General features: G+C 36.6%; 1 protein-coding gene across 1 annotated transcript in view; it reads left to right on the top strand.

Moving 5' to 3' along the window:
* ptgir (prostaglandin I2 receptor) overlaps nucleotides 1-5,195 on the top strand; it is a 28,462-nt gene extending 23,267 nt beyond the window's left edge. Inside the window, exon 3 of the mRNA XM_053506757.1 lies at nucleotides 2,691-5,195. Within this exon, the coding sequence (XP_053362732.1) occupies nucleotides 2,691-2,969 (279 nt within the window). The 3' untranslated portion in view covers nucleotides 2,970-5,195. The remainder of the gene's footprint in view (nucleotides 1-2,690) is intronic.
* Nucleotides 5,196-13,030: the final 7,835 nt, after the last annotated feature.

A 13,030-nucleotide genomic window follows, 5' to 3' on the forward strand; every position in this document is an offset into this window, starting at 1 on the left:
TGGCTTCTTTTAATCACCAATTTACTGTAGCAACTATGTGCTCTTGTTATCATTCCTAAATATCTATCATTATATAAATATGCAAACATTAACTGCCCAAAAATCATCATCATCAACAACAACAACAACAACAAAACCTTGCTACATTCTGTAAGGCAGGCCCAACCTTGTTCCTGAAAATCTACCTGCCATACCAAATTTAACAAAAACACACCTAATCCAGCTAAGCAAGGTATTTAGGAGCTTCTGCACACTAAAGAAAGGTGTGTTACTTCTAGTAATGTTGAAATCAAACTTTTAAAGATTCCTGCTCTGCTGGTGAACAGCACTGTAATTCTGTATTCTGTAGTTTATCAAGTTACATTTATAACATTTTTAATAAAATATGTTTTTTTTTGTATTTATTGAAAATAATTTGCAACTTTAGATAAGAAAATTAATTAAAGGACATTAATTTAATTAAAGAATTAATTTAATTAAAGGACAAGGATATTTAATGTATGAAAACATTAAAAGAAAATTGTATTAAAGCATAACTGAATTAAGGAATATACTGTACAGCATTTTTCTTGTATTGTAAATGTTAATGTCAAAAGTGTATCAAGTGTAATTTGCAGTTTATTGTTTTTATGCAACAACATGCAACAACAAAAAAACTACTTTCTGGTATGATCTAAGCCCTCGTGTATGTTACATTACATGGTGGGTGTATGTGTTTGCAGTCTTGTGGCTTTTATGTTCAATTTGGAAAGCAGCTGACAGATTTCCCTAAACAAGATCTCTAATTCATTTTATTTCAGTTACAAACACTATCAACTTGTCCGAAAGTGCTTATTCGAAGAGACCCTGAAAGTCTCACGGTGCCCAAGCAGACTTGCCAGAACTTGATTAGTAGGCCATGGCAGGATGTAGAGCTTCTGCTTGAGGACCATATGAGGCCAGGGAATGTGGTGGGGCATGTTTTCTGGAATTGTTTTGACAACCTGCAACTGTGACAATCACTGGCTTCTTGCAATGTCACACAGATGAGTTGGTAGCCACTGATTCGGAATTGGTGAATAGACATTGGAGCAGGACTTCATCTAAATGGTATGGCACTTTATTGACACTGTCATTAACATCACTTAATGGCTTAATATAAATTCCTGTAGCTCCCTGTCGACATTCAATGCAATTAATTGATCGGTGTGGGTATACATTATTCCATGGTGGCGCATTTCACAGCCATTCTTTCCACGCCTTCTCTCTCTCTCTCTTTCTCTCTCTCTCTCTCTCTCTCTCTCTCTATCTCTCTCTCTCTCTGTGTTGCTGTTCTAACTGCCCTAAGAAATGCCCTACTTTGAGTAAATTAGGAAATGTTTTTTTGTTCTTTTTCCTTCCTAATGTACACTATATGGTGACCCCACCTGTCAGGACATGGCTTCTTTTTTAATAGTTATGTCAGTAATGACCCACACCCTAAATAATTGCATTTCAATGCTTGAAGGTGGAGCTAGGTTTGTTGCCTTTCACAAAATCTGGCATACATTTTTATTGCATGCCGCCTTCAGTGATGCACTGTCAAATCCAGCTTGTTCTTGAAATAGGAAAGCAGGCGTGCAGTGCAGGCAGCATTCGCAGCTCCTGATGGGATTTGTGGAATTGTGTTTCAAGTCGAATAAACAAAACAACCACATGTGCAGGTGTTGCGGTTTAGGGAAGAAAGTCATGACTTAAGCTGTCTTAACAGAACACACTGTCCAGTGAGCCGGCCTTTAGAAGACGTACAGATGTACAACGTATTTGTAGTGAGAAAAGATTTAGCGCTTCGTGTAATGGAAATTATCTAGAGCCGACCTAAAATTGGCTAATGTAACCTGCCACAATGCCACAGATGAGAAGACAATTGTCTGCATTGGTAGTGGTGGGGGTTTTTTTATTCTTACAGTATGTGCAACATGTGCAGTCTGTCAGGGTGTTAAAAACATTGACCTTCCTAAAAACCATAGTCTTATTATAGATTTAGCCAGTTAATAAACCATTTTTGACCAATGTCAAATGCCACATTGTATAAAGAATTAGGAATCTGAACCGATTTAAAATCAAGTACAGCACATATTGCTTTGTCCATTTGGCTTATTAGTTGTACAGCAGATCAGATATACAGTATTTGTCTAATTTCACTGAAGATTTAAACCCGGACACAGCTGTGATTGCGATACTTATTAGCTGGATAGTTATGACAGGAAATATACACGCTGTAATATTACCAAGAATAGATGTTCTGTTCATATTGTGTGTGTTTCCAGAACCAGAGATTTTGTCCTTCTCACAGCTTAGTCCTGTGCATGGTCCTGTCAATGATCAGACTATAATAACACAGATTTGTCTTTATAATTTGGTTTCGCTGACAAAACCCATCACATATATATATTTAGGTTCTTTACACAGCTACACTGGTCTGTCAAATCATATTATTGCACACTGTGCTGTCTGCCGATGGTACACAATGATATGTTTGACGATTGCAGTCATCCAGAACCGCACACAAGATTTGAATGCTTATAGACTAAAGACTCAACAGATTAATACTAGGTAATAAAGGTTGCCCAGATACGTGGAAACTGAAAAACAGGTATTTAGTCATTTTTATCTATCTTTCACTGTGCCATCCAACTTAACTTTTTCTTTTTCCTTTTTCTGTCTCCTAGATCTTTGGCTTCGTTAATGCCATCAGCCCGGTAGGCAACGACCAGCAGAACCTCCTAGCATTCCGTTTCTCTGCCTTCAACCCTGTGGTAGATCCCTGGGTCTTCATCATCTTCCGCAAGTCCACCTTCCAGCATATGCGCGAGCTCTCACATTGCCGCTTCAGCAAAGCAGCAATGAAGAACAAAGCCCAAGATGGCCTTTCATATCCCTTAGGGAGCATGATGCCTGCAGAGTCCACTGCTCTCCAAAGCAAAATTTTCGGGAGCATTCCTCAGTGAAAGCAGTCAGCAAACCAGCGACCAAGGGACATGGTGATAGCTAGAGACATATTCAATAACTGCTTTATCTTGGTCAGGATTGTGGTTGGCTATACCTTATTTCAGAAACATATACATGCATGCATTCGCACCTACAGACAATTTTGTGTCCCTAATCCACAGAGAACCTGCTGGAAACCCGTTATGAACTTGCTGAGAAGATGCAAAAGTAGGGTTCGGTAATGAACTAGGGAAGCTGGTCACATTAAAGTGGCAATGCTACCCACCGTGTCGCCCTATCAAGAGAGGCTTCAAAAAAGGGGAAATCTGTAAAAGACCACACATATTTATAAACTCCTACTGTATATGTGAAAAGAAGAATCGGTTCTGTACAGAATGCTTGACTCTATGTACAACAGCATATGAGTGTGTTCTTGTTTGCGTGTGTGTGTGTGTTTGTGTATGTGTGTGTGTGTGTGAAAGGCCTTAACTCCTCATTATGTGAAGCGCAATCCTTGTTTAAACAGAAATCTATGGCTGTCTGCAACAACCAACTATTCTGTTTAAAATACATTAGTGTATCATTAATAAATATAGATTTATCATAAAAAAAATGAGTGGCACCCAGCAGTCATTTTATTAGGGACAGCTGTATTCCTGCATATCCCATCCAATTATACAATCAGTCAATGTTGTGTGATGGCAGCACAGTGAATAAAATCATGTACATACAGTAGATACAGATCAAGAACTTTAAGTCAATTCTTCGGTTTTGGACCCTTATTTCATACTAAGCAGAAGCATTTTTACTACATCCATATTAACGCTAGGTTGGTTTACAGATTATTAGATTAAGGCTTTTTTTCTCAAACTCATAGAATTTATTAATTTTGTTAAAATATCTTTAAATAAGATCTATATATTTAAATTTGATTTGTCCACCTTCAAAGTGAAGGTATGTGCCATTATGTTCATGTTGTCTCAGTTCATTTCAAGGCTCCCATCACACCACATCTACTGTGTTAACCACCTGGACCAAGCAGCACATTATCAGGTGACATTCACTAGGATCCGAATTAAACTCGGAAATAAGCTAAAAACTGAACTAGGTGTTAAAAATATTGCTTTTTTTTTTTTTGGTCATTCAGTGTATTTCGGTTCGGCATTGTTTGTGCAACAACAAATTACACTGCATAAGACTATAAGAATTCAGTGTTTAATATTGAAACCATCGGGCATTTTATATATTGAGCGTCATTGATTTGACTCTTTAGTTCAGACACATGACCGTCTAATCTTTAAAAAAAAACTTTTTAAACATTATTGTGTAGAATTTAATTAAATGTGATGAAAAATTTATAATAATTCCGAAGTCACAATTATCCAGCCTTATTTATTTAACCTAAATGTTAAAAGTTTCTCATTGGTCGTGTTGTTCCTGTTTACTCACTTTTCTCAGACAGACAAAAATTTGCACTTTCCATTAGCCGGTCATTTGGTCCCTGTGGATCATTGTTTGTAATGTGGCAAAGAAAAGATTTGAATCCAACATGTGGTATCAATCATTCATGTTGTTAAAAACCTTAAAATCATTTTTATGGTGTCTGAAACACCTCGGTTTTGTCTGGCCTTCCCACATTCCGTCTAAACCAAAGTGCTGTACAGCTACTTTCAGAACCATTCTGGACCCGATGCAAATGCTTAATGGCAATCATAAATACAAAGCCTGTAGGCAGGAGATCATTTCACCTTCCATATTTGGCTGCTGGAACATTTTTGCTATCACAATGTCCTGATGTTTTTATATACACAGCGTTTGAGGACATGGTAGGCATAAATAGTGGCAGTGGAAAGTGCACAGTCTGTCTCCCCAAACTTTCAAAACAGACAGAGGCTGGCAGTGGAGGTTCCGTAGAAAACAGATTTGTCATTTAACTTTTATTTGATTTAACAAGACTTGCTATCACACATCATACAGTATGTATAGCATCCCAGCAATTATCTATGAAATATACGAGACATATTCTAATTTGATAAGTAGCCATTTCTGTGTTTGTTAAGGAACTCCTCATTGATGTGTATACAGTATATATCAGTAAAGGCTTTGTATGTACATTACATGCTACATCTGGTTTGTGTGAGTTTTGTGTGTAGCATATAAAGCTGTTCCCATTCTGACTCTTTTTTCATTCAGTATTGCAAAAGAGAGGTTTTACTTGCCCAATCATGGAGAGTTGTAATGATAATAAACACGTCTAAAGAATATGCAGTGGTTTTAATCTGTTGACTGTACACATTGGCAGGAAAAGCTGAGTTTTGATTGATCTGTATGCTACAATATGCTACTTGTAACATGTGTCAATATACAGTACCAGTAAGACATTTTGACACACCCTTGAATTCAATGTTTTTGGTTTTATTTTCTACATTCTCAAACAATACTGGAAATTTCAAACATATGAAATTACACATATGGCATTAGGTAATTACGTAACAGTCAGTTGTTCTTTTAAGACCTTCGTGTCAGCTCTTCTGGAATAGTTCTTGAGTTGGAACTGGCTCTCATGAAAACCATCCCAGGAAAGGAAGACCAAAACCTACCTCTGCTGCAGAGGAGAAGCGCATTTAGTTCACCAGCCTCATAAATCACCAATTAACTGCACCTCGATAAAAGCTGTTATGAAGCCTTTACAGAGCATTAATAGCAGACACATTTCAGCATCAACTGTTTAAGGGGAGTTTATGTAGAAAGAAATAAAAATCAGGAAAGACCATGAAATTAAAAGGTGTGTCCAAACTTTTGACTTGTACTGTCCAACACTGAGACATAACGCAAGACACTATATGCCTAGTATTGTGTAAGTTCCTGTTGTGCCACCAGGGCAGCTCTCGTCCCTTAAGTACTCTGGAGAATCAGAATAGGGTGGGACCTTTGTGGATCAAACTTGCCCTTTGGTTCCTGCAAGCATAGCTGAGCCTAGCATAGAACTTACTGGGATATAATTGATAATCAGTGTGTCTTTGTTAAGGTCATGGCTGATCGGTGTAATTCTCTGACTTGCAATAGCTGTGTAAATAATAAAGCAAAAAAAAAAAAAAGATTAATATATAGAAAAATAGAAAAACTATTTCTGTATTCTGTAATAGAATGAGACATGCCCAGCTTATATATACAGTGGGGCAAAAAAGTATTTAGTCAGCCACCAATTGTGCAAGTTCTCCCACTTAAAAAGGCGAGAGAAGCCTGTAATTTTTATCATAGGTATACCTCAACTATGAGAGACAAAATAAGAAAAAAAAATCTAAATACTGTAAATCACATTGTAGGATTTCTAAAGAATTTATTTGCAAATTATGGTGAATAATAAGTATTTGGTCACCTACAAACAAGCAAGATTTCTGGCTCTCACAAACCTGTAACAACTTCTTTATGAGGCTTCTCTGTCCTCTACTCGTTACCTGTATTATTAGCACCTGTTATCAGTATGAAAGACACCTGTCCAGAACCTCAAACAGTCACAGTTCAAACTCCACTGTGGCCAAGACCAAAAAGCTGTCAAAGGACACCAGAAACAAAATCGTAGATCTGCACCAGGCTGGGAAGACTGAATCTGCAATAGGTAAGCAGCTTGGTGTGAAAAAATCTACTGTATGAGCAATTATTGGAAATAAAGACACATAAGACCACTGATAATCTCCCTCAATCCGGGGCTCCACGCAAGATATCAGTGAATGACCTGCAGAGAGCTGGGACCAAAGTAACAAAGGCTACCAACAGTAACACACTGCACTGCCAGGGACTCAAATCCTGCAGTGCCAGACGTGTCCCCCTGCTTAATCCAGTACATGGCCCTTCTGAAGTTTGCTAGAGAGCATTTGGATGATCCAGAAGAGGATTGGGAAAATGTCATATGGTCAGATGAAACCAAAATAGAACTTTGTGTTTGGAGGAGAAAGAATGCTGAGTTGTATCCAAAGAACACCATACCTACTGTGAAGCATGGGGGTGGAAACATCCTGCTTTGGGGCTGTTTTTCTGCAAAGGGACCGGGACGACTGATCGAGTGTAAAGCAAAGAATGAATGGGACCATGTATCATGAGATTTTGAATAAAAACTTCCTTTCATCAGCAAGGTCAATGAAGAAGAAACGTGGCTGGGTCTTTCAGCGTGACAATGATCCCAAACACACCGCCCGGGCAACGAAGGAGTGGCTTCGTAAGAAGCATTGCAAGGTCCTGGAGTGGCCTAGCCAGTCTCCAGATCTCAACCCCACAGAAAATCTTTGGAGCGAGTTGAAAGTCTGTGTCCCTCAGCGACAGCCCCAAAACATCACTGCTCTAGAGGAGCATTTCACATTTGACCAAAACATTTGACCTCTGTCATTGCCAACAAATGGTATATAACAAAGTATTGAGATGAAATTTTGTTATTGACCAAATACTTATTTTCCACCATAATTTGCTAATAAATTCTATAAAAATCCTACAATGTGATTTCCTGTTTTTTTTCTTCTTATGTTGTCTATTATAGTTAAAGTATACCTATGATGAAAATTACAGGCCTTTCTCATCTTTTTAAGTGAGAACTTACCAACTTGCACAGTTGGTGGCTATCTAAATACTTTTATGCCCCACTGTATGAGCTAATATTCTACTTAATATAATTAATTAATTAATTAATTAATTACCTTTTTTTTATTATCGTTTTAAATATAAGAATCTTATATCACAGTTATGGAAGGGATTTATTTATAGTCACGCTCTCTAGTATCACCCAAATGGGGAAGGGTTTTTAGAGTATGGTTCCTCTAAAGGTTTCTTCCTTATAACATGTCAGGGAGTTTTTTTTTTCTTTGCCCCCGGCTTGCTTATTAGGGACAGAATAATCTATAAATTTTTTAACATTTATTTATATGCTTTTTTTTTATTTCTATAAAGCTGCTTTGTGACTGTTTTGTTCACTGTTTAAAGTGCTATTCAAATAAAACAAAACCGAATTGAATGAAATAATTTGTCACTGGCTTATACAGTAGTGTGTGACTGACTCAAACATGGGTCATATTTGAAATTGTGAAAGCAAAGAATAGAAAGACCTGAACAAACCCCAAGTTTAAAAATTATCAAAACTGTGGGCTAAAATAAATCTGCACCTTTATCTGACAGCAGCTATCAAGCAGCGTGGTTTGTGGTTCTGTCATAGCGTGCTAAATAGAAACGGAGCAACTTGAATAAAAGCAGCGACTTGATGCCTCGAGCAAGGTGATATGAAGGTCAAGCGCTGTGCCAACATCTGAGAAAAAAGTAAATAGATGTGAAACAAAAGAACACACTGCATAAAGGAACTGGGATTTCAGGCAAAGTCAGTTATGTCTGTCAATCACAAGTGTCTGTTCACAACATGCTACAAATATGCAAACATGACGTTACATGCTTAGCCAGATGTTCACAATATGAGCAAGTAACGACAAAAATAAACTCTACTTTGATTAATGCTGCCCAAGTGGCGTTAAAATCTCCCACATTTACTATTCAGCTCTGTTCACACTGGAGATTAGCTTCAGTAGTAAACAAAGCACTTGATCACAACCGTTTTGCAAAATCTAAATGAAGGAGTATTTAATTACATTTGCTTAAATTTGAACATTTTTCACAATGCAGCACATAAACTTAGGTTTGTAATAGGGCATTCAAAGGTGATGTAAAAAAAAGAAGAAACTCCCAGAGACACCATGAAGACACCTTGAGAGGAAACTTAGAAGAAAGGGTGATACTGAATAATGTGATTATAAATCATTTATTATTATCTAACTGTATAATATAATGTATGTGTTGAAGGGAGGTTCGGTATAAGTGTCACAGCCTTAATGATTCCAGCAGCAGGTCTTACAGAGAAGTCCATAGTATCCAGGTGAGATCCAAAGAAGCAAGCGTGAGAGCTGGGTATAAACAGTTCTTTGGACATAAAAACCTTTAGGCTATTCATTTGCGAATATGTTTACCATGTCTAATTGTTAGCCTAAGCATTGAACTAAAACCATAGACTGTATAAGGACTAAACCAACCCTCTGTGACGTCACCCATAGGTTTTGTTTTTTTTTTTTTTTTTTTGAAGAATGATTTTGAAGCTCAACTGTGGAGCTCTGGTTGTTGCTACAGACAGTTGCTACGACAGTTAATTCATAAATGGGCAAAACAAACAGAGCCTGGCTATTGATTGGAACATACCTACTTATCTCAGCTACCACAGGTTAGCTAGCGTAGCTTAGCTAAAATGCTAGGAAGGCTAATGTTAATTTACTGTATATGCTAACAGTACTTTGCACTTGGTTGACCTCCATCACCCATACCGTACATGTTGTCCTGTGAATAAGAATGCTCTACAAAGTGTACACATTTGAGAAATCAAGCTCATCAATTCCAGTTAGCTAAAGTGATGCATAGCAATGCAATTCAGCTGTCACTTAAATCAGCCACACCTGTAATTATGGATAATTTTATGGCTTAATGCAATTTAATCTGATGAGGCAAATAAAATAATAGTATAAAAATAAATACTATTTTATACTAATAAAGCATATTTATTATACTATATCTATTATACTGTATATTATGACATATACTATTATACTGATTAAAATGTATGTTTTTCATTAATAAGGATGGTTATACCACTGATGCTTTGCCTAGTTTTCAGCTCTCTTAGGTCAGTTTGAAATGGGTATATTTTTTGTTAAATATGTATTTATTAGTATAATAATATGTTGCTATGAATAGGAAATCTAACAATGGAGACCAACATTTTTTTCCCTACAAAAAATTGTTATTTTTCTTGTAAAGTTTCTTGTAAAGGAGCCAGATTTGCTAAAATTTTAGTTCCAATATAGCCAGAAATTATATCTAAGTATAAAAATAAAACTTTGCAAGAAATGCAAGATTTCTACAGTGGAAAATAAGAGTACTGTCATTATGGCAGTCAATTTATGTGTAGGCTCAGCAATTCGGAAACAGATCACTCCCATGAGTCAGTGATTGACTTGAACTACACTGCTTTGTATTTACATATTCGTATCAGTATTCAAACTTAATGGTCATCAGTTTTGTTTCGATTACAAATGACAGAAACAGGTTGTTCCAGTCAGTATTATAAAGCAATATGGTTCAAGTAAATAAAAGGTAGTGTCATTTTTAATAAAAAAAAAAAATCAAACAGATCTTTGATTTGATTGTGACATGCAGAAGCATCAGAGAAACTGACACTCAATATCTGATTATATAGCTATCTAACAACATATCTAACATGACATTTAATGTGTGAAAAAAATCACACTGATTTAATCACTGTGGGTTAAAATGGCATATTACCCAACTTGCACTTTGCAGAAAATCAGAAAAACAAATCAAGATGTTTGAAGTATTTCATTTTCAGAATGAAGTCGCCACCACACCCACCAAGATTTTTCACAATGCATCATTATTTTATTTCCTGTTGCACACTCTCTATCTCAAATTCTGAAAGACAGACCCTGATGTTACTTCTGAACTACTCATAAAAATGTTTTTGCAAAATGGCAAGTAGTAGAAGGTGATGTGTAAAAAATTAAATAATAAACAATAAAATAAGAAGATGCTAAGAAAATGTAATAATCTGCTTAGCATGCACATTATTGTGCGTGTTCACTGCATTAATAAAATAAGCAATCTTATTTGGCAGTTAAATTAGTTTCATCTTGTTTCATCTTTTCCAACACTCATAAATGGTAAAATTTAAATAGTTTCTAATGAAGATGCAATATTTAATAATTAAGTAATCTTCAACCACATGAGTCTTTGGACTTAGAGAAATCTCAGCTGTCGAGTGGTAAGCCGAAGTTTCTCTGAACAAATTTCTCACAATGAAATTAATTTCTCTCGTGTGTGTGTGTATGTGTGTGTCTGAGAAAGAGAGTTTGTTTTCTCTACCATTTGCGACGAAGTCAATAAATCTTCACAGCAGCTATGTGAACGTTACACAACCTACACAGACCTTTCCCACAGTCAAAACATCAGCCTTATTGTTTGACATCAGGGACACACATCCACATTTTTTCCCTACTGTGACAACGTTCATTATTTCCAGTTGCTCTGAGTTTTACATTTACTAAGTGACTTTCTATCAGCTTTCCAGTAATCGGTGGTGTTTCCAATAGTGAAGTTCCCAAACACATACAGGACTTCGGTAGCTAGGCACATATGAATGAATTCATGTACTCTTGGAAACAATTCACTCAATCCACACAGGATACAGAGGTCCTTACAAATTTAAACTACACACACATTGTTGACCTGATTAGAAAATAATGAGAGGACTAATCAGCATTCATTCATTCGTTTTTCACTACATACACACTTGGTCAAGGTTACATTGGATCCATTGTGGTCCACCTGATGGAATATTTAAGTATTTGTTTGTACATATATTATACCAGAGAAGGTGAGTCACTCTATTTTAATATTACACTTAGGTATTATTTTGGCATGTTTATATATTAATGTTCTTGATATTGTAGCCTTAAGTGTTAGGGAAACACTTGCCCTCTGAATGAATTACATTTCCAAGAAGAACGTCTTCTTTTAGCTAGATCATTAGTACTCTTTCCAAATCCCACAGGTCTCTTCTCCTCTCTTGCCAAAGACTGTATGCTATAGATAAATCGAGTAGGCTCACTTTGGCATCTGTTCAACAATGTGACCTTCCCATGATACGCAATGTAGTTAACGCTAAAGCGATTCATGTGCATCTGAATATCGATTAGCCACATAAATTGAGTGTGGAACCTGGACTCTACCTTTGTCTTTTAAGAAGGCATGAACTTCATTTACTTTGGAAAAGCTGCTGAGGTATGTAACTGGCTATTTTTACTGAAGGCAGTCTTTTTTTTTCCTTCAGTCAATGTCCAGCTACTGATAAATATCTATACTTTATATTACACTACACTTCTCGTTAATTAATCGGTACAATAATTCAGTACCATATTACCAGCATTAAGAAGGAACATAGTAATGTCTAAAAATCATCTGCACAGTTTAAAACCTTTAAACACACTGAAAAGTAGCTACTTTAAGCTTTTTTTTCTTGATTTATAGAGATTCTACAAAGTACCTGGCTTACTGTAAGTGTCATCAGCAGACTTTGAGTATCAGTGCCAAATTCAACCACCATGCCTTCCTTGCCTTTTACTTCTCACAATGAATGGGAATATTGTACAGTACAGTACTATCCATAGGCTGTTAGAAATATGGTGAAACAGCTCCATCTAGTGGAGGATATCAAACATTATGTTGACCTTGAGGCCAGAGTACTGTAGTGCTGTTGTAATGAAGATCAAAGTTCTGCGAGAAAACAAACCTATTTAAATGGTGTCTGACTCATTAAGCTTGATCATTTGTTTCATTAAGCACAATTAATATCCAAAACAATTTATAAGCATACAATCCAGTCAGCCAAGGGTTAAGGAGCCTTGGCTGCTTAAAGTTCCAACAAGCAGTGCTGCAATTTGTAGTGTAATTCTTTTAATTACTAACTCAAAGCCAATACTTCTGTTAATGAACTTACATATATTAGCTCATATGAGTCGCGCTCATTACAGTGATACGACTCTTAACTGCAGTAAAACATTTGAATGATGCAAAAGTAAAAGGCCATAAATCTGTGAAAGACAATCTTGGTGTGGAGCATACTGCAGTCGTTCTCATGCCATTCAGAGAGGAGATTGCCTGTTTCTTAAAAATCAACTGATAACTTGCCACAAAATTGCGTAAGAGACTCATCTGTCTGTGGGAACTGTACATACAATCAATCACAAACACCACTTAAATATTACTGGAACTCTGTTGGGGGTTATTGCCACATCCCCCATACAGCCCTAACCTTGCGGGAAGCCATTTTCATGTTTGGTCTATTAAAGGAGTTCCTGGGTGGCCAGAGTTTCAGATGTGCAGCAGGCAGTCCCATTATTGCTCCAGCATACTGAAAAAACTTTGACTTGATGGTATCCAGGCACTAGCGAAATTCCGGGATAAGTGCATTAGTGTGGGAGAGGAT

This window comes from Clarias gariepinus, chromosome 11 (assembly GCF_024256425.1).
Source record: "Clarias gariepinus isolate MV-2021 ecotype Netherlands chromosome 11, CGAR_prim_01v2, whole genome shotgun sequence".
NCBI lineage: Eukaryota > Metazoa > Chordata > Actinopteri > Siluriformes > Clariidae > Clarias > Clarias gariepinus.